Source organism: Manis javanica, chromosome 12 (assembly GCF_040802235.1).
Source record: "Manis javanica isolate MJ-LG chromosome 12, MJ_LKY, whole genome shotgun sequence".
Taxonomy (NCBI): domain Eukaryota; kingdom Metazoa; phylum Chordata; class Mammalia; order Pholidota; family Manidae; genus Manis; species Manis javanica.
Genome location: NC_133167.1, coordinates 48,286,445 through 48,308,534, shown reverse-complemented (window position 1 = coordinate 48,308,534; position 22,090 = coordinate 48,286,445). Strand labels below are relative to the sequence as shown.

Below are 22,090 nucleotides of genomic sequence, written 5' to 3'. Positions count from 1 at the left end.
TGCTGGCAGAATTCCTTCTCAGTCAGTGAAGGTCTGTTTTGTTTTATTAAGGCCATGTTTGGATGAGGTCTGTCCATCAAATGGAAGGCAATCAGTTTTATTGAGTGTCCATCAATTTAAATGTTAATCTCATCCAAAATACGTCCTCACAAACCATCCAAAATATTTGACCCAATATCTGGGCACTGTGGCACAGCCAAAATTAACCATTACAAATTCCCATTCTTTGCTTTTTTTATTAAGCTAACTTTTGAACCTGGAAAATAGAAATTGATCATTTATTTTGGGAAAAATATTCCAATTTATGTTATTCTCTTTAAACACTGTGTCCAACTAATACTGTATTTAACCTAGCTATACGTTTCCCTGTTTGTATTTATCTTTAATTTTTATTTAATTATATTTGCAGCCTTAATTTCTAAAATGCTTAAGGATTCACTAAATGATTTGTTTCATGTAGTCTTTGACTAAAGACTATTCTTGTCCCTCATGACAAATCTTAAAAGATCCAAAAAGAAAGTTTCCTAGTCATTGCAGAAGTATCTGATTCCAGCTATCAGTCTTAAGTCTTCCAGCTGAAGTTCCAAACATTGCAGAGAGAGGTAAGCTGATTCCTCTGTGCCGAGTCTGTCATTAACAACAGAAACCACTAGAGATAGTACGTGATTATTGTTTTAAGCCTAAAGCTTGTGGTAAATCAGCTACAGATAAAACAACTTGGTCCTCAGTTTAGTCAAAGACTACATGAAACTAATCATTTAGTGAATCCTTAAACATTAAAGAAATAAATGCTGCAAATATAATTAAATAAAAATTAAAGATAAATACAAACAGGGAATTAATAAAGGCAATATTTAAGAGGCTGCCTCTAGACAGGACTGTAGATCATAAAATACTGAACTTTAAGTCTGTAACAAAATTGAGTTAAGACCTTTGGTAGTCTTAGCAATAGCAGTGTTTTAAATATGGGAGAAATGTGAATTACAGAGGTCAGAGAATGAGCTCAAATGATTTTTTAGCAATGATTCCCTAAGGATATAAGCCTTATAGTATCCAAACCTTTGAGTAGTTCCCTCCCATGCTGACTCTGACCTTGGCTACATAACTTGCTGTGGCCAATAGGATAACAGAAAATGGGACACTAGCAAAGATTTTTAAAGCACAAGAGCACATCAATGTTTTCCCTCCCTCACGCTGGGAATCCTGGGGCTTTCATGTGAAAAACCATGGTCTAAGCATCTGGAGGATGAAAAGAGCATGTGCAGACAGTGGCCCAATCCTAACCATTCCAGGCATCCCAGCTGAGGCCCTGGACATTGAGTTGAAGGCATCTTAGATAATGTAGCCCAAGCTGAGGCAGTCCAGACACAAAGAAATGCCAGCCAAACCAAAGAGTTGTGAGAAATAAGAAATCATTGTTTAAAGCCATTACATTTTGTGAATGGCTTGTTATGAAGCAAAGGCAAATAAACATAATCTCTGAAAAGATCCCAAGTTCATAAAACTTCAAACCCATACTTAACATCTCCAAGAATGCAAAAAGTCCACTTACACATAAATATCATAGACTTCCAGCCCCTCCATTGTTGCTTTGCAGCTGCTTTCCTTATAAAAATAACTCACCAGTTTGATGTAGGATTTTTAAGGGATTCATTAATTTTTCGGGCTTACCTGTTCCTTCCAGCGTCTAAGCCTGTCATTTACCCTTGTCAGCTTCACAGCAGCAGTCATTCCTTCCAACTTCCTTTTTTTTAAAGTAGGCGAGATGAGGAAAAACCCAAAGTAATTAAAATGTTTACTCAAATGTCTCTCAAATCCATTCTCTCCCCTTCATTCCTATTGCCTTTCACTCATTATTTTGGGACTTGATTTTTTCTGGCCTACTAGACTACGTATCACTAAGTCTCCCAGGCACTGAGTCTCATCCACACAAACTACCCTCCATGTTTTAAGCGAGTGACCTCTTCAAGTAATAATTTGCTTAAAACTCTTCAGTGGGTTCCTCATTCAGGGCTGCCTAGGTCAGGACAACAAAAATATACTTGCAGCTAACTAAGTGCTTGCTAGACAGAGTGTTAACTATTGTGCATACAAGGGTGAATAAGCCAATACCTGCTTTCAAGGAATTTCTATTCTATTAAAGGAAGACTGATAGGTAAAAAGATATTTTTGTTGTAATATGAAAAGTGCTAAGATGGAGGTAAACACAGAGGAAGAGAATTTGGCAACAGTTTAAAATGTAAGAAAGGCCTAGAGGCTTTCTAGTTAAAGCACACAACAAACACACAGTTTTAAACCTGTAAGCTCAATGCAGAGAACTAACTGCAAATAGTTCTGCATCACTTGAGGTTCAATTCTGAGAAGTGGGATGGGGGGTTGTGTCTCAGAGGGGGAGAAAAGAGCTATATAGGCAAGAAGACATCCTCCAAAGGTGTCTACCACTTAATTTCCAAGAGCTGTGAATACGTTGTTTCATGGCAACAGCAATTAAGATTGCTAATGAAATGAAGGTTGCTAATCGGCTGACCTTAAAATAAAAAGAAAGTAACCTGGGTCATCTAAGTGGGAACAATGTAACCAAATTTTTAAAGAGAGGCAGAAGTCTGAGATGAGAGAGAATTGAAGATGCTACATGCTGGATTTGAAGTGGGAGGAAAGGGAAGCTTCTAAGAGACAGAAAGAACAAGGACACAGATTGCATCCTACAGCCTCCAGAAGAATGCAGCCTTGCCAACACCTTAATTAAGCACAATGAGATTAATTTCAGACTATGGACCTCAGTGATAAAATAATACCTTTTGGTTACTTTAAGCCACTAAGATTGTAGTAATTTGTTACAGCAGCAATAGAAAACTAATACAGGGACCAAGTCAGAGAGGTTATTACATGCTTTGTAATAAGTCCTCCTGCAGGCAACTGGGTATTTAATGCAGTAAAGAGAAATGGCATGAAACATTAATTTGATCAAAGATGGACTGTCTAGATGAATGGTGGTAGGGAAATGTTGTCAGTCTGTGGCAATCACACACACACACGCACGCACACACACACACACACACGAGTGGCCTATCTGGGTGGGAATATGAAAAGGTACTGTGAGAAAGACAGGAGACCAAGACCAATAAATCTCAGTGATAATGTCAGTAGAACCAAGAGTTCAACTGAAGATGGGAATAAAAGGGTGTCAGTCTGGGGAAAGGAAATCCCGGGGCAAAATACTCTTAAAAACCAAAAGCAGTCAAAGGGAGAAATAAAGTTCAAAACCCGTTTATTTCTCACAAACTGCAGTCCCAGTCCCTTTCTTCTCTGCTCCAGCAACAACCACACCAGCCTTCTCCCTCACCTCTCAGGTACAGATAAGCCTTCAGTTGCCCAGGTAATCACCCACTGATATGAAGATGAAGTGTTCCACCCCTGAGGAAAGATGCAAATGCACTAAAGCCATACTTCTTTCCACCTCTGAACGTCTATTGATATACAGATATACTAAAGCCAGGCAAGATATTCTGGAAATGCTACAATTTTACCCACAATCCACCCTTCCAGAAATCTCGCCTTAACAATTTCTTTGATCTCCCTCTTCCAACCAATCTAGTAACAAGCAATAACCACAGCAATTAAATCTTGATAATCCTCAAGCCAGAGGATTCAGCCTAGCAGATTAAGCAAATGTACTTTACAGCACAATCTCTCACTAAGCACAAAATATGTTTCTACAATTGTTTACTCATTCCTAACAATCATGCTAGATTGCTCACAAAACTTTCACCAAACATTAGTCAAAGTCAATCCTCCCTTTAAACATTATTTTCTTAGCAACAGCAACACAATCACAATTCTCAAGCCATAGGATTCAGCTAGGTTCAAAGTCCTATGCAGAGATTAAGTCCAAAACTCATAGAACAGCAACACAATCATAATTCTCAAGCCAGAAGATTCAGCTAGGTTCAAAGTCCCATGCAGATTAAGTCCAAAACTCGTCCATTCCAGTCATCACTTGGCAGCTGCAGCCAAGGGGGTGCATCCAGGACACAAAGACCATAGAAGCAAATAACAGTGATTGTCAAGGGGCCAATTTGCTGTTATTACAGGAATACGCAGAAGGCCAGCTTCCAGGCCTTTTCCCCAAGCTGCCATAAGAACCAGCCATTGCTCATCCATGTGTTGAAAAGTCCAGGGCCATGTCCATTTTACTCCTAATTCCTGCACCCATCTTTGCAACACATGTCCAATAAAGTGGGTACCTCAATCGGTCTCAGTAACTGGCAACCATCCATACACTGCAGAGAGATGCTCTAGGCCCCTGTTGGTGGTTTGCTGATCTGCACAACATGCAGGGCACTCCTTCTGGGCTCGGCTGACGTCTTTAAAGATGAAAGACAAGCCACACCGATGGGCCAACATTGTCTTTTGAGTTGTCTGTGCCACACCACTCTGTGGCCTTTGGGTCCAGTCTCGCACCCACGCTGCGCTGGGATAGATTATTACCTTGGTCGGAGCTGTTCCAGCGATGGGCTCTGTAGCCAGCAAGACATGGTACACTGCAGACAGTTGCTTCTCTATAAAGGTGACCCGGGCCTATGCTCATTTCCATGGTTGTGGCCAGGCTCCGGCCGGCAGCAAGAGCAGCAGCAGTGGAAGAAGCAGAAGCCTTAGGCTCGGGCCACGGGCTGGGGTTGACGTGGCCAGCAGCAGTGGTGGCACATCCACAACCACACGAGTGAAGACACATGTACCTTGACGTGAGCGCCGCTTCTCCCCGTCATTTCTAGGAGCGGCACTCCCAAAGGACGCACCCATTATAACAGATTTTGGGTTCAGAGGAACACTGCCAACTTATGCCAATTGTCGGTCTGGGGAAAGGAAATCCTAGGGCAAAATACTCTTAAAAACCAAAAGCAGTCAAAGAGAGAAATAAAGTTTAAAACCCGTTTCTCACAAACTGCAGTCCCAGTCCCTTTCTTCTCTGCTCCAGCAGCTGTCGCGTGCCCTGTCCTCGCCGGCAAGAACAGCATGCAACAGCAGCAGGATTCTTCTGCAGAAAGCTTTATTCTTCAGCTCTTTGTGAAACAAATGAGTTGGGCAGGACGCAGAGGGGAAGGAGAGGCTTGCTTATATAGTTCTCATGCTCTGACCTGGTTGGTGCGGCTCCATATGCCTTATTAGCATAACCATTTGGTGGGTCTCATTGGTCCTTATGCCAAGGCGCAATTAGCATGTAGTTTAGTGGTGTGGGATGATTTGTCATTAGGAAGTTCGGGGCCTTCCGGCTGCCCTGCATTGGGCGCTATTTTCTGAGCGCGGCTGCCAACATCTCCCCCTTTTTTGTCTAACAGAAGCTCAAGGCGGAACTTGCCAGCAGAGGCGGAGACAGAGGCCTGACCTCCATCATACTTCCTGATGCCCCCTTTTTGGAGAGGGGTTCTGGGCATCTACCCCTATGCAGTCAGGCATGCCTCTCAGAGGGGTCCAAGACCTCTTGCAGTGCTTTGCCTCGCATCCTCTGGCTGGCGTTGGGACCGCTTGGTACAAAGGGTTTGGACCCTTTTTCTCAACCCTCTTGCACCATGAGCTTCTTAAAGAAAGCTGTGATTAAGCATTGAGGTACTCGGGCCTGGTGCAGTGCCACATGGGCTCAGGGTGCAAGAGCTACCTCAAGCTAAAGCCGAGCTTCCTTCTTAAGCATGTTGAGCCACACTTGGGGAGAGGCGCCAACGTCTATCGCCATTAGGGCTTGAGCAAGGATCACCTTGTCCTGCTTATGTTGGTTGCGGAGTCTGCATAACAACCAGAGTAAGAGCATGAGACCTCCAAGCAGGAACACACCCATTCCAGCCATGCCCGCCCACTCCTTGACGTGGGAGAGAGCTCTGAGGAACCAGGAAGAGAGTCCTTCCGCTACGGAGATATCTAGACGGGTGGAGTTGATGTGGATAATTTCTCGCCGCAGCTCTTCTAGTGTCCCATCGAAGTCTTGGGACCAGTTTCCTGAAAGATACTGGGACAGGTCTCGTGACAGATTAGCTGCCCGTGTAAAATTTTTATATTGAATGCTAGTGATGCAGAGGGCACAATATTTCCGCTCACATCCCAATTGGGCCATTTGCCAGAGCACCTCTATTTGTTCCTCCACGAGATCTATGCGTTGATTGAGGATCATTATTCCTCCTTTCAGTTTGCCATCAAGTGTGGACTGTTGGTCCAGGGCAGAAGCTACTGAGGCTGCAAGGTTATTGAGCTCTGTAGCCGATTTGATGGAGGTGTCTAAAGCTATACCAGCGGCGGTGGCTGCGACCGCGGTCGCGGAGATCAGGAGCACTATGGCGGCTGTAACACCGAAATCGTGCCTTTCTCGAAACAGAGTCATGGTGTTAGGGGCGTCTACGGGAACAGGGACCCAACGGGGGATGCGGACTACCAAAGCATTGGTAAAGTTACGCGCATCCCAACACTGAGACAGAAAGCAGGTTTCATTGGAGCAGGAGTCAAAGCTACTATTGGATAAGATAAACAGAAATGGGGGGTATACGCATACTGGAGAAGGTGGAAAAAGGGAATTAGGTGACTCTGGACCTGATTTTGCTGAACACGTGTAGTTCTCGTTGTTATGGGTCATGATCATGTTCCAGTGTGCGCGCATGTGGTTATTCTCGCACCAAAAGGTGATATTTTTTACACCGATTCCCCCACCCTGGAGGGCGGAAAAGGGGGAGAGGTCGGTACACGAGCCATTGACTCCACACAGCATCCATTTATGGAAGGGGTTCATGCTCAGCTGCTGACGAAACTCGCCTCCGAGCACCTTTACTGGCCACCAAGCCTCATTGGCTGGCCGTCCCTCCATATCTGGGGAGATGGTAAACTCCTGCCTCTCAGTTGCCCACGTTACTACAGTTGACTGACAGTCAGTCCAGGGCCACAGCTCTCCCTCATAGTCGCCCACACAATGGGAGGCATATTTGGGTTGACGAGGCCTGTCGGTGGAATTGTTCCTGGGAGAGTGTACAAATGTGCCATTGATCCAGAGAACCATCTGGTGGATAGTCATGTTGTTATAGGGCGGGCTCCCTTCCTTATTAGGCCCTTCAAATTTAGCTGACATAACGGGGAGGCTACTGGCCTCTAGAATTATGTCACTGAACCATCCGTATTTCCTCCGTTTCAGGGAGATACAGCCAGCTAGATTCTGAGTGGTGAAGCATAATGACCCATTAGTTACGAAGGATCGGTTTTCTCCCAGGGGAGCTACTAGGGTGTCTTTAACTAAGTAGGGCAAGTTCATACTAGCATTGGTAGTGAAAAAGCGCGGAAAAATGGCTGCATTGAAACGGACAGGCATAGGCTTAGGAAAGGCAGACAGGATTCCCCATCTCAATACTCCCTGAGTCGGGGTCTCCAGTGTCAGGAGCAGGGTCAGAAGGTATAGCGAAGTCATCTCCTTTGTTTAGGACTTTCCTCGTTAGGCGCTCTGGGATCCAGAAGGGATTTTCTTCACCCTGGGGGAAAACACACACAGCTCCCCTGGATCTGATTATGATTGGATCCGGGCCCTTCCATTGGTTAGATAACACGTCCTTCCATTTTACTAGTTCTTGTGGGTCTTTTGGCCACTGATTATGGCGATCCGCTGCTGTATGGCCTTGAGCATCCAGATTCAAAAAATTTATAGTGAAAAGTGCTAGGGCTATGGCAGTTTTTGGTGTGGGGGGTATATCTTCAATTCCCCCTTTTTGTTTAAGTAAATAGGATTTGAGCGTGCGGTTAGCGCGTTCCACAATCCCTTGACCCTGTGGGTTGTAGGGAAGGCCAGTGATATGTTTTATCCCCATGTGATGACAAAATTGAGCAAATTTTGTAGAGGTATAGGCTGGGCCATTGTCTGTTTTCAGAATCTGTGGTAACCCCCATGCGCTCCAAGCCTCAAGGCAGTGCTGGATGACATGGGAAGCTTTCTCTCCTGACAATGGGGAGGCAAAGATGACTCCTGAACAAGTATCCACGGATACATGTACATATTTCAGTTTCCCAAAAGACAAAATATGCGTCACATCCATTTGCCAAACTTGTAAAGGCCTAATACCTCTGGGGTTGATCCCAACATGAGGTGTGGGAAGGAAGCTGCAGCAATGTTGGCAGCTAAGGACAATGTTCCTAGCTTCGGCCCTGGTTATGCTAAACCGCTTGCGCAGTGTTTCGGCAGTGACATGAAATTGTGTATGGAATTTTGAAGCTGTGGTGATAGGGTCTAGCAGGGGAAAAGCTATATTTCTGGTTGCGAGGTCTGCCAGGTGGTTGCCTTGGGTCATAGGCCCGGGAAGGCCTGAATGTGCTCTGATATGAGTTATATACAAAGGAGATTGCCTATGAAGTAGTGCTGATTGTATCTGTTTGAACAAAGTGGCTACTGGGCTGGACGCTTTGATTAGCCCGGCCACTTCTAGAGATTTGACTGCATTAACTACGTAACAGGAGTCAGACACAATATTTAAAGGTTCAGGAAAGATTTGTAGGACCTCTAAGACTATGCGACATTCCACTATTTGTGGAGTGTCAGGCGTGTAGCCTTTTGTCACAACTTTGCCATCATGGACATAGGCACCTGTGCCTGTCTTAGACCCGTCCGTGTAAACTGTTTTTCCATGAGGCAGCGGGGTTAGGCTAGTGACCCGAGGGAATACTAGGAGATGATTTTTGGCGAAGTTGATGAGGTGATGTTTAGGGAAATGATTATCAAAGGTTCCTGAGAAACTGTAAGCAAGTATGGCCCAATCATCGTTCATAGCACATAATACTTGTATCTGTTCTACGCTGTAAGGGGTTATAATTTTAGCTGGAGCCTCTCCGAAATGTGTCATGGAGGTTTTTACTCCTCTCAAAGCAAGTTTGGCTACGGCTGCCGGATAGTACTCTATTGTCCTAGCCTGAGAGGCTTGGGGATGGATCCAGATCAGTGGGCCGTGCTGCCATAAAACTGCTGTTGGCAGCTCCGGGGTGGGAAGCACACACAACTCAAAGGGTTCATTCGATTGCACTCTATTTAATTGTGCTGTCATCAAAGCCTGTTCTACTTTGCGAACGGCTTGTAATGCCTCAGGTGTGAGGGAGCGTGGTGACGTTAGTCGTGGGTCTCCTTCTAGGGTTTTAAATAGTGGAGTCAATTCAGTGGTGGGTATCTTTAAGTATGGGTGCAACCAATTAATATCTCCTAGGAGTTTTTGGAAGTCATTCAAATTTCGCAATTGATTATGTCTTATCTCAAGCTTTTGGGGGCAAATTACATCTGTGTAAATGGTTGCTCCTAGGAATTTGCTAACACTAGATTTTTGGACCTTCTCGCTTGCTATATTCAGTCTCCAATTTTCTAGGGATCTAGTGAGATCTATATATGCTTCTTCTATTTCTGCTGGTTGTGGGGAGCAAAGAAGGATGTCATCCATGTAATGGATGATCTTTAGCGTGGGATAGGTCTTACGAATTGGGTCTAGCGCTCACTGAACGTACAGTTGACATATGGTGGGGCTATTTGCCATTCCTTGAGGGAGGACCTTCCACTGAAATCTGGCATCGGGTTGTTCATGGTTAATAGCTGGCAAAGTAAAAGCAAATCTTTCCCTGTCCTTGGAGCTTAGAGGTATAGAAAAGAAACAATCTTTAATATCTATTATGAGCACTTTCCATTCTTTGGGTAAGGCAGAGAGGAGTGGCAGTCCCCGTTGTATGGGTCCAAGCATTCTCATTTGAGCATTTACTGCTCTCAGATCATGAAGCAACCTCCATGATCTTGACTTTTTCCTGATTACAAATATGGGTGTGTTCCATGGGGACACAGAGGGTTCTAGGTGTCCCACTTGGAGCTGCTCTTGCACTAAGCAATGAGCTGCTTCTAATTTTTCAGAGGATAGGGGCCACTGAGGAACCCATACGGCCTCCTCTGTGAGCCAAGGTATGGGCATGGCATCTTCAATGGCCCCTATGAAAAACCCAGGCCGTGACGGTCACTCTTTACTTTGGGCAGGATGGGCTCTATGTGTCCCTGTTGGTGTTTCCCCAGCCCCTTGCCAGGGATGTATCCCATGTCCATCATCATGCCTTGGGCGGGGGTGGAGTATTCATTAATGAGTTTGAGGCCTAAGTCTCTCATGACATCCCTCCCCCATAAATTGACCGGTAGAGGGAGTACATAAGGGGTGACTGTACCCTCTTGTCCTTCAGGGGCTCGCCATTTCAATGGTTTGGCACTAATTGAAGGGCTTGACTCATATCCTAAACCTTGTAATGAATGTGAGGATTGGGTCACAGGCCACTTGGAGGGCCACCAGGTTGCAGAGATAATACTTTTATCTGCTCCAGTGTCTAGGATTCCCTCAAAGCTCTTTCCCTCTATTTGAAGAGTTAATTTTGGTCTGTCTGCTAAATCTAATACTATGAAGGCTGAATCCCAGTCAGAGGAGCCGAAGCCCCTTTCTCCCCTCTCCGTGTTGGTAGCAGGATAATTGGCGTGGAGACTAGGTAAAACTAAGAGCTGGGCTATGCGGTCTCCCGGGGATATAGGATAGATTCCTCTGGGAGCCGAACACATGATTTTTACTTGTCCTTCATAATCTTGATCTATAACTCCGGGATGAACTATCAGGCCTTTCAATGCAGCAGAAGAGCGCCCTAGGAGTAACCCAATGGTATTTGGTGGTAGGGGGCCTTTAAAGTCTGAAGGGATAGGCTGAACTCCCATCTGTGGAGTCAACACTATTCTGGTGGTGGCACGGATGTCCAATCCCGCGGAACCTGAAGTGGCTCTCCTTGGGGGGCCTGGTTGTTCCCGAATGACACTTGCGTGCTGGTTGTCCCATATATTTGCGGGCCCTGGTGACGGGGGGCCCTCTGGGCGTTTTTTGGCAGTTCTAAGGGTTTCCCTTCTATATCTTTAATAGACCGGCACTCTTTGGCCCAATGCCTGCCTTTCTTACACTTAGGGCACAACCCAGGGGTCTTTTGGGTTGTTTGTTCTGAAGCTGGGCTCCTACACTCTCTCTTTATATGTCCTAATTTCCCGCATTGAAAGCATTTGATACTTCTGTTAGTGATCCTGGCTTGTTTGTGGCTCTGTAATATGGCCGCGGCTAGGCCCGCATTGGTGAGTGGCCCTCCTATTTCTCTACAGGCTTTCAACCAGGCATGTATCCCTTTTTGTTTCCAGGGTGTTATCGCCTTTCTGCATTCCTTGGTACATTGTTCAAATACTAATTGCTCCACTAGGGGCATTGCTTGTTCCTGATCTCCAAATATTCTGCCTGCGGCCTCCATCATACGAGCGACAAAGTCAGAAAATGGCTCGCTCAGCCCCTGAATAATTTTTGTCAAATTGCCTGATACTTCTCCTTTGTTGGTGAGGGCTTTCCATGCCTTGGTGGCGCACGTGTTTATTTGTGCATATACCTGTAAGGGGAAGGCGGTCTGGTTGGCTACCCACTGTCCTTGGCCCGTCAGCATATCATATGACCACGCAGGCTGTCCTTCGGCCGCGTTTGCGCGTGCCTGGGTCATGCTGATATCATGCCACAATGCCTTCCATTCTATGTATTGCCCCATACTAGAAAGGCATGCCTTAGTTACATATTGCCAGTCTGCGGGTGTCATGGCTGTCTCTGTTAATCTCTCAACTTGTGCTATGGTATAGTTAGCACTGACTCCATAAGCCCGAACGGATTCTGCTAACTCCTTAACTTTTTTATGGCTCAGGGGCTGGTGAGAGCGTACGCCATTATCCTCAAATACAGGAAACATTTGTCTAATTGCCTGAAGAGTATCTGGGTGGCAAAAGGAGAGTGCGCCACTCACGTAAGGTGGCGGGGCAACGGGCATCGGGGGACACCCTGCTTTCATTTTTTCCTTGGTCCGCTTTTCAACTTTGCTGGTTCCCTTACTTCTGCACTCTGCGGTTTTATTCTCTTCCCCTTCCTCTGCGGACGTTAATTCCTCCTCAGATTCCCTATTGGAGAGTTGGAGGTCCCTCAACTCTTTCCAGGGGTATTTACTATTTTCTCCGAGGCGATCGTCACTCGCTTCTCGGGGCTCTTTCGCTTTTGCCCTAGGCGGGCTTTCTCCCTCACTCTGAGGTTTCTTTACCTTCGTTTTTGTGGCCTTTTTTCGGCCGCGCGCGCTGTTTCCCGTTCCGTTTCTGACATGCTCTCTTGGATATCTGTCAATGCTCTCTGACCTTCTTTTATTACCTTTTCACATCTCTCATCTTGCAGACAAGCTCTAATCAGTTTCCAGAGGGGCCTGGTGTCTCCCCTCAGGCTACCCTCCTCCTCCTCTCTATCAAGATCTTTCCCCAGTTTGTCCCAGCTCGGGATTGAGAGGGACCCTGAACAAATGAACCAGGGGGCCACACGGTCTATCTCCTTCACAAAAGATCCTAAGACTTTGCTGGAGACCTTCAAGTTTCGCTCTTTGAGAGCTGTCTGCAGCGCCGTGACTAATGACGGTGCATTCCCCATGGTGCCTCCTTATTTACAGAGAACCATCAATCATCATCCTAAAAAGCAGGGGCCTCTCGGAACTTACTCCTCCGGGCTTTCTTCTGACCTTCAGTTCTGAATCCTCTCCAGATGTCTGAAGGGTCCTCCCTGTGCCGGTGATGTTCTGGTTCCCGAGATTCGGCACCACTTGTCGCGTGCCCTGTCCTCACCGGCAAGAACAGCATGCAACAACAGCAGGATTCTTCTGCAGAAAGCTTTATTCTTCAGCTCTTTGTGAAACAAATGAGTTGGGCAGGACGCAGAGGGGAAGGAGAGGCTTGCTTATATAGTTCTCATGCTCTGACCTGGTTGGTGCGGCTCCATATGCCTTATTAGCATAACCATTTGGTGGGTCTCATTGGTCCTTATGCCAAGGCGCAATTAGCATGTAGTTTAGTGGTGTGGGATGATTTGTCATTAGGAAGTTCGGGGCCTTCCGGCTGCCCTGCATTGGGCGCTATTTTCTGAGCGCGGCTGCCAACAAGCAGCAACCACACCTGCCTTCTCCCTCACTTCTAGGTACAGATAAGCCCTCTGTTGCCCAGGTAATCACCCATTGATATGAAGATGAACTTCTCCACCCCTGAGGAAAGATGCAAATGCACTAAAGCCATACTTCTTTCCACCTCTGAACGTCTATTGATATGCAGATATACTAAAGTCAGGCAAGATATTCTGGAAATGCTACAATAAGGGACAGGAGGTATCTAGAAGCATTTCTGTTTCTGGTTTTCCTAGATACTGATATTGTCACTGAGACAGCAGACGCAGGAGAACAGGGCTTTACTTTGTCCTGACTTGGTAAAGAGGGTGAGCTGACATTTGAGTATATTGAATTTGTGGTAATTTTGAGACATTCACATAGAGAGGCTTGGCAGTGGGCTATATCCCAAAGTTAGATTTCAAATTTAGTTCTGAACAAAATAGTGGCATTAAAACAGAGCTGATGTAAAAGTAGAGTTTATTAATGAAGAAACTGCCTCTGGGTCCACTGTTTAATAATGATAGTTGTAAGATAAATTCTACCTGAAATAAGCAGGAGAAGAGAGGCAACAAAGGGCCAGGTAGTTTATTTGAACGCAAACTCCCGGGTAATGATGATCCACGGTCTGAAACACAGGCAGGGGAAGTCACACCTGGTGAGGGAGGTGGGGGCTCCTAAGGGGTTAGGAGGGGGAGGAGTGGGCAAGCTATCCTACAGGGTGTGGAAAGGTATGATTGGCTAAAGATGACATAATAGACAACTAGAAACTTTTTTTTTTCTTTCCAAGAGGGAGGAAGCTGACATCTGGGTCTTAGTTGGCACATCAGAAGGATGGAATTCAGGAAGAACCATCCCCTTTCCATATAAGGCACGGACCTTGGGGTCTGGTCAGTTCTCATTTTATGGTACCTCTCTATTCTGTTTGCATGTCCTTGTTTTTCCTTCCTCCAACCTAACATTCTAGCCTTTTGGTCATAATGGGCGATGACTCGATCTGGCTACTTCTGGCTGACAAGGGGTGCCGTGGGGGTTTGAGGCTGGTATTAGGCCAAAGGAGGGGTTTCAGTGAGAAGAAGTGCATAACGGTGAAGTAACATCTGGTTGGTGGCGACCCGGGTTATCTAGGTTAGCTGCTGTTGGAGGAACCTGAGGACATAAGAGGCAACTAAGAGTAAACTACAAACTGTTATTAAGGGGCCCAGTAGGGGCATTAGCCAGGCTATTATGGGGGACTGGAATTCTGAATCGAGTTTACATTTTAATGACTAGTATTGGGATTTACTATAGATAAGACTGCATTATTGAAACAATATTTTTCTAAAATCACCCTCATTTTTATTAGAAGTAGCTAGATTAAGAAAATAATTAATAGATGGCTTGATTATTTGCATAAGCACAGCAAGAAGAGCAATTGATTACATAGGCTCTATTAAATATGCTTTGCTGGAATTTTTTGTAAGGAATTTCAGATTGGACTTTTAAAGGCCTCTTGAGGCCAGACAACCAAGCCAGACTTGTCATCAGGTTTTGTCTGCAGTACCTGTAGATTTGGGTGAATTCTTCTCTTCTTGAGGTTCCCAAGACATTCTTGAGGTTCCTGCACCTGCCAGGAAATGACCTTCTTTACTCACCTGGTAAGGCTGCTGGGAACTCGTAAGCAAGGTACTAGGCCAGGTCTTCTAAGGGGCTTTGTTGGCTGTATAAAGTCAATCTTAGTTCCTTAAAGCTGTCTGTTCATATCTGAGTTTACACACGTGTCTCTCAGGTGTGAGATTCCAGTCAAAGCCTTGGTAATATAACCAGTGTTTTTAACTGGTCTTCTTACAAGGAAAGCAGATTCTTATTGAACTTGTGCAAATAAACATACTACCATGAAATATAAAAATAGTCACTGAGAGTTTTTAAATTCTGGAGGGATCGGGTAGAGAGAAAGATAAAGTTTCAATTCTGCTTATAAAGGCAGTCATTTACTAAACTGTTGTCAGCTTAAGAGAAAAAGCTTAAAACACTTAATCAACAACATTTGAAACAAAAAGCCACAAAGTCATCTTCCTTAGTTTACTTAATCTTACGTAACTAATACCTGTTCTACTGAAATCAAGTTCTTTACTAGCTTAAGAGTAATAAAACAGTGACTAAATAGCAAGACTTACAAATGACAATGGTTAAAGATTTGATGAGAGCTTACAGTAAGACAGTTGACATAAGGAAATTCTGGTATTTCTGTAACACAAAACATTTAGTAACAAAGTTTAGCATTATTCTTTTTCACAGTGCTTTCTAAGTAATTAAGCAGGTAATTATATATCAGATAAATAAGCTAAATTAGCCAAATACTTTCTCCAATGAGAAAAAGTTCTTCTGACATGTTCTAGGGGCCCTCTGGAAAATATCAGAGTTAACTAGGGGTAAAAGTATCTTTCTGAATTTGATTTTGGGAAGCTATTTAAAGTTTTTAAGGCACTTGCCTAAATAGAATCATAAGTCACTATGAAACAATACTTATCTATTTAACCCTAATGATAATAACAGATTTTAAAGGCAGATACAGAAGGTTACACAGCTGTTAACAAATCTTAGCTTTTAGTCTTTTTAATATTAAGATCTCATTTTCATAAATAATCAGACAACTCATTGAGACTTTAAGCATGAGAAATTGCTTAGATAAAACAATTAGAGAACTTTTTGCAATCTTTCAATATTAAGAGCACACTAACAGTTAAGAAAACTTTGTCTTTTTAACTGAAAACAAGATTCTAATTTTGCTGTGTACTTGATACCGAGACTTATTTGCTTTAATTTTATATAGCATGACCATATTAAATTCTTCTACAAACTATCTACAACCCTTTTACATTTAGATTTATTTCTAAATAAACAGCTATGCTTTAGAATAAAGTTACTTTCTTTTATCAAAAGACACATTCTTTAGCATTCAAAAATGTTATCCTTATTACTTTAAGTAATTTTAATTAGAACTTAATACCATTAGGTACCTTAATTTTTCATGAACACTGAGAAGCAGGCTATTGTAAACTGTTACACTAGCATTCTGCAGATTGACAAATTTATGAACATTTCATAATTTCTGTAACTATGAGCTTCATAGCACAATATCTCACTAAACATAAAGTATATCTTCTTAACCTAGCAGAACTTTAAGGTTTTAGGTTACCACAAAGATTCTCAGGCTGGTATGTAGGTATACACCCTGTAACACACAATTAAAAAGGTGTTCACTTGCCACACCTTTTAGTTCATTCATTCGTAACAACTATGCTAGATTACCTACAAGACCTTTACTGAATATTAGACAAAGCTAAGCCTTTAAGCATTTTATTCTTAAAAGATTTAGCAGATAACATTAACTTAAATGATCTTAGGTAAACTTAGGTAGCTGATAACCACAAGGACATGCTCTCCTCAGCTAAACCCAAATTAGCATTATGCTTAACATTTTTTATCAGATTTTTCTGGAAGTTTTACAATGCCCAATTTTCACAAGCACTTGTTTTTTAAATCAATTTTTATTAATACCATCTGGAGGTAGGAAAATATTTTTCATCTACACACCTAGACACACAAACATACAAACTGAGACATAATGACTACAGTCAGCAACGCTTTTTACACAAAAACATATACACAGACAGACAAACCAATAAAAAGACTTGAGTCACTGATATCTAATTGCTTTCCCTCTCTTCAGCTTCTTGTCCATGGCTTCTGGAACCAGAGGGCGGGAGGAACATGTTCTGGTTGGGGAAGAGTGCAGTGAAGGCGGACGGAGAGGGGGTGGTGCAGCCACTGGAAGAGGAGAGCAGGACAAAGGCATGGTTGAGAATGTAGGACTTTAAGATGGCAGCGACAGGTGTGAAGACAAAGGACTTAAAGATAGTGGTGGAGAGAGGGGGAGGGGATTGTGAGCTGAGGGAGGCAGGCGAATGCGGTCTCCTGGCAGATCTGAAAAGGAAGGAATGGTCAGAGTAAGAGGCTGACAATCATTAACTGGAGATCAGGCTAGGAGAACTTGAGTCATTGAACGCCAAGTCCAAAAAGCCTGCACATATGGGATTTCACTCTACTCTCTGCTCCAGTGGCAATAAATCAAGTCGGTGAGGAGGCCAAATTGAAAGTTCCCACAGGGGGCCAATGAGATTGATTGTCTAAGGGATACTGAGGCCCAGCCTCAGAGCAAGGAAAGACTAGCTTCTGTTTGCAAACTTCCTGGGACAAATATAGAGAAGCCAAATTAGAAATGAGACACCGCAATGGGGCCTGAGCCTCTGCTTTTAGGGCTGGTTCCCTATGTCTGTGCCACTTCCCAACTAATTCCGCTGAGAGGAGTGCCCAGCATCCCAAGAGCACCAAGTCAGGAGAGACATCCTGGGAGCCTGGGTGAGGGACGTCTCTCACACCACAGGGCCAGGGGCGGTCCGGATGCCCCACCTGAATGTAGCTACGATTTCTAACGGACCAGGTGAAATGGAGTTAGGAAGGGAAGCAGACCAGGGGAAACTGAGGGACTCACCAGAAAATACTCCACGCAGCAGAGAGCAGGTTGAGGTCCTGGGTGGGGGAAGGAGGGGGCAGGGCCGCTGGTGGTTGGTTGGGGCCCCATGCTCACGCTCCTTCCCAAGTTTAGGCCCAAATGAAAGATAAATTCTAGCTGAAATAGGCAGGCAAAGAGAGGCAACAAAGGGCCAGGTAGTTTATTTGAACCAAACCAAAAGTAAAACATAGAAAGACTTGCTGGGGGAGAGGGGTAAGCTGGCTAATTTCACCTATCTTCCAAGGAGCTATATGGTTCTGTGCTAAGAAGCTTAAAATTAGAGTCCTGACTTTCCACCGGTCCTCTCAGCAGTGACCACACCCCATTCCCAGTCTCCCACAGTCTTTTCCCACTCCAGGTCCCAAGTATAGTCCACTGGTTTCCTTCAGGGCTTGTTGCCTTCCTCCTGCCTCCCTCTAGTTTTCTATTTTGAGCATTTTGAGGAACCTCCATACTGCTTTCCACAATGATTGAACTAATGTACATTCCCACCAGCAGTGTAGGAGGGTTACTCTTCTCCACAACCTGCCCAAAATTTGTTCTCTTTTGGATGGTGGTGATCCTTACTGGTGAGACGTGATATCTCATTGTGGTTTTAATTTGCATTTCTCTGATGACTACTAATGTGGAGCATCTTTTCATGTGTCTGTTGGCCATCTGAATTTCTTCTTTGGAGAACTGTTCACCTCCTCTGCCCATTTTTTTATTGAATTATTTTCTTTTTGTTTGTTGATGTGTGTGAACTCTTTATATATTTTGGATGTCAACCTTTTTATGGGATCTGTCATTTACGAATATATTCTCACATACTGTAGGGTACCTTTTTATTCTATTGATGGTGTCCTTTGCTGTACAGAAGCTTTTCAGCTTGATATAGTCCCCCTTGCTCATTTTTGCTTTTGTTTTCCTTGCACAGGGAGATATGTTCATGAAGAAGTCACTCATGTTTATGTCCAAGAGATTTTTGCCTATGTTTTTTTCTAAGAGTTTTATGCTATCATGACTTACATTCAGGTCTTGATCCAATTTGTATTTACTTTTTTGAATGGGGATAGACAGTGATCCAGTTTCATTCTCTTGTGTGTAGCTGTCCAGTTTTGCCAGCACCATCTGTTGAAGAGACTGTCATTTCCCCATTGTATGTCCATGGATCCTTTATCGTATATTAATTGACCATATATGTATGGGTTAATGTCTGGAGTCTCTAATCTGTTCCACTGTTCTGTGGCTCTCCTTGTGCCAGAACCAAATTTTCTTGATGACTGTGGCTTTGTAGTAGAGCTTGAAGTTGGGGAGTGAGATTCCCCCCTCCACACTTTATTCTTCTTTCTCAGGATTGCTTTGGTTATTCAGGGTCTTAGGTGGTTCCATATGAATTTTTGAATTCTTTGTTCCAGTTCATTGAAGAATACTGTTGGTAATTTGATAGGGATTGCATCAAATCTGTATATTGCTTTGGGCAGGATGGCCATTTTGATGATATTAATTCTACCTAGCCAAGAGCATGGGATGAGTTTCCATCTCTTAGTGTCCTCTCTTTAATTTCTCTTAAGAGTGTCTTATAGTTTTCAGCATATAGGTCTTTCACTTCCTTGGTCAGATTTATTCCTAGGTATTTCATTCTTTATGATACAATTGTGAGTGGAATTGTTTTCTTGATTTCTCTTTCTATGAGTTCATTTTTAGCATATAGGAGAGCCACAGATTTGTGTGTGTTAATTTTGTATCCTGCAACTTTGCTGAATATTGATATTAGCTCTAGTAGATTTGGAGTCAACTCTGAAGGGTTTTTTATGTACAATACCATGTCATCTGCAAATAGTGACAGTTAAACTTCTTCTTCACCAATCTGGATTCCTTGTATTTCTTTGTTTTATCTGATTTCCATGGCTAGGACCTCCAGCACTATTGTTGAGTAACAGTGGGAAGAGTGGGCAACCCTGTGTTGTACCCGATCTCAGAGGAAAAGCTTTCAGCCTCTTGCTGTTCATTATGATGTTGGCTGTTGGTTCATCATATATGGCCTTTATTATGTTGAGTTACATGCCCTCTATGACCATTTTGTTGAGAGTTTTTATCATGAATGGATGTTGAATTTTGTCAAATGCTTTTTCAGCATCTATGGAGATGATCATGTGGTCTTTGTCCTTTTTTTTAAATGGTGGATGATGTTGATGGATTTTTTAATGTTGTATCATCCTTGCATACCTGGGATGAATCCCACTTGGCCATGGTGTACGATCCTCTTGACATATTTTTGAAATCGGTATGCTTATATTTTGTTGAGTATTATTGCATCTACGTTCATCAGGGATATGGGTCTGTAGTTTTCTTTTTGGTGAGGTCTTTGCCTGGTTTTGGTATTGGGGTGATTTTGGCTTCATAGACTGAGTTTAGGAGTATTCTCACCTCTTCTATTTTTTGGAAAACTCTAAGGATAATGGGTATTATGTCTTCTCTGTATGTCTGACAAAATTCCGAGGTAAATCCATCTGGCCTGGGGGTTCTGTTTTTGGGCAGTTTTTCGATTACACTTCAATTTCATTGCTGGTAATTTGTCTGTTTAGATTATCTGTTTCTTCCTTGTTCAGTCTTGGAAAGTTGTGTGTTTCTAGGAAGTTGTCCATTTCTTCTGGGTTTTCCAGAGTGTTAGCATATAGGTTTTCATAGTACTGTCTAATAATTCTTTGTAATCCAGTGGGATCCATCATGAATTTTCCTTTCTCGTTTCTGATTTGTTGATGTGTATTGATTCACTTTTTCTCTTAGTAAGTCTGGCTAGAGGCTTATCTATTTTATTAATTTTCTCAAAGAACCAGGTCTTGGTTTTATTGATTTTTTTCTATTGTTTTGTTCATCTCAATTTTATATATCTCTGATCTATATTATGTCCCTCCTTCTGCTGACTTTAGGCCTCATTTGTTATTCTTTTTCCAATTTCGGTAATTGTGACATTAGACTATTCATTTGGGATTGCTCTTCCTTCTTTAAATATGCCTGGATTGCTATATACTTTCCTCCTAAGACTGCTTTTGCTGCATCCCACAGAAGTTGGGGCTTTGTGTTGCTGTCATTTGTTTCCATATATTGCTGGATCTCCATTTTAATTTGGTCTTCGATCCATTGATTATTTAGGAGCATGCTGTTAAGCCTCCATCTGTTTGTGAGCCTTTTTGCTTCCTTTGTACAATTTATTTCTGGTTTTATACTTCTGTGGTCTGAAAAGTTTGTTGGTAGAATTTCAATCTTTTCGAATTTACTCAGGCTCTTTTTGTGGCCTACTATATGGTCTATTCTGGAGAATGTTCCATGTGCACTTGAGAAGAATATGTATCCTGTTGCTTTTGGATGTAGAGTTCTACAGATGTTTATAAGGTCCATCTGTTCTAGTGTGTCATTCAGTGCCTGTGTGTCCTTACTTATTTTCTGTCTGGTGGATCTATCCTTTGGAGTGGTGTGTTGAAGTCTCCTAAAGTGAACGCATTGAATTCTATTTTCTCCTTTAATTCTGTGAGTATTTGTTTCACATATGCTGGTGCTCCTGTGTTGAGTGCATATATGTTTATAATGGTGATATCCTCCTATTGGACAGACCCATTTATCATTATGTAATGTCCTCCTTTATCTCATTACTTTCTTTGTTTTGAAGTCTATTTTGTCTGATACCAGTACTGCAGCCCCTGCTTTCTTCTTGTTGTTTGCATGGAATATCTTTTTCCATCCCTTGACTTTTAATCTGTGCATGTCTTTGGGTTTGAGGTGTGTCTCTTCTAAGCAGCATATAGTTCGGTCTTGCTTTTCTATCCATTCTATTACTCTGTGTCTTTTGATTGGTGTACTCAGTCCATTTACATGTAGGGTGATTATTGAAATATATTTACTTATTGCCATTGAATGCTTTAGATTCGTGGTTACCAAAGGTTAAAGGTTAGCTATTTTAGTATCTTACTGTCTAACTTAACTCGCTTATTGACCTATTATAAACATTGTCTCATGATTCTTTATTTCTCTCCCTTCTTATTCCTCCTCCTCCATTCTTTCTATGTTGGGTGCTTTTTTCTGTGCTGTTTTCTGTTTCCTTTAACTGCTTTTATGCGTAGTTGCTTTTATGTTTTGCCTTTAATATTTGGTTGGTCTGCTTTCTCTGCTGTGATTTTATTTTCTCTGGTGACACCTATTTAGTCTTAGGAGTGCTCCCATCTAGAGCAGTCCCTCTAAAATATGCTGGAGATGTGGTTTGTGGCAGGCAAATTCCCTCAACTTTTGCTTGACTGGGAATTGTTTTATTCCTCCTTTCATTTAAATAATAATCGTGCTGCATACAGTATTCTTGGTTGAAGGCTGTTCTGTTTCATTTCATTAAATATATCATGCCATTCTCTTCTGGCCTGTAAGGTTTCTGTTGAGAAGTCTGATAATAGCCTGATGGGTTTTCCTTTGTAGATGACCTTTTTCCTCTCTCTAGCTGCCTTTAAAACTCTTGTCCTTGTCTTTGATCTTTGCCATTTTAATTATTATGTATCTTGGTGGTGTCCT

General features: G+C 43.0%; 1 protein-coding gene across 1 annotated transcript in view; it reads right to left on the bottom strand.

Moving 5' to 3' along the window:
- Positions 1–9,444: 9,444 nt before the first annotated feature.
- The window catches only part of LOC108389193 (igE-binding protein-like), an 82,749-nt gene continuing 70,103 nt past the window's right edge, over positions 9,445–22,090 (bottom strand). The window contains exons 10-11 of the mRNA XM_073218581.1: positions 17,534–17,671; positions 9,445–16,965 (exon numbers count right to left, since the gene is read on the bottom strand). Of these exons, the coding sequence (XP_073074682.1) occupies positions 10,744–11,880 (1,137 nt within the window). The 5' untranslated portion in view covers positions 11,881–16,965; positions 17,534–17,671 and the 3' untranslated portion in view covers positions 9,445–10,743. The remainder of the gene's footprint in view (positions 16,966–17,533; positions 17,672–22,090) is intronic.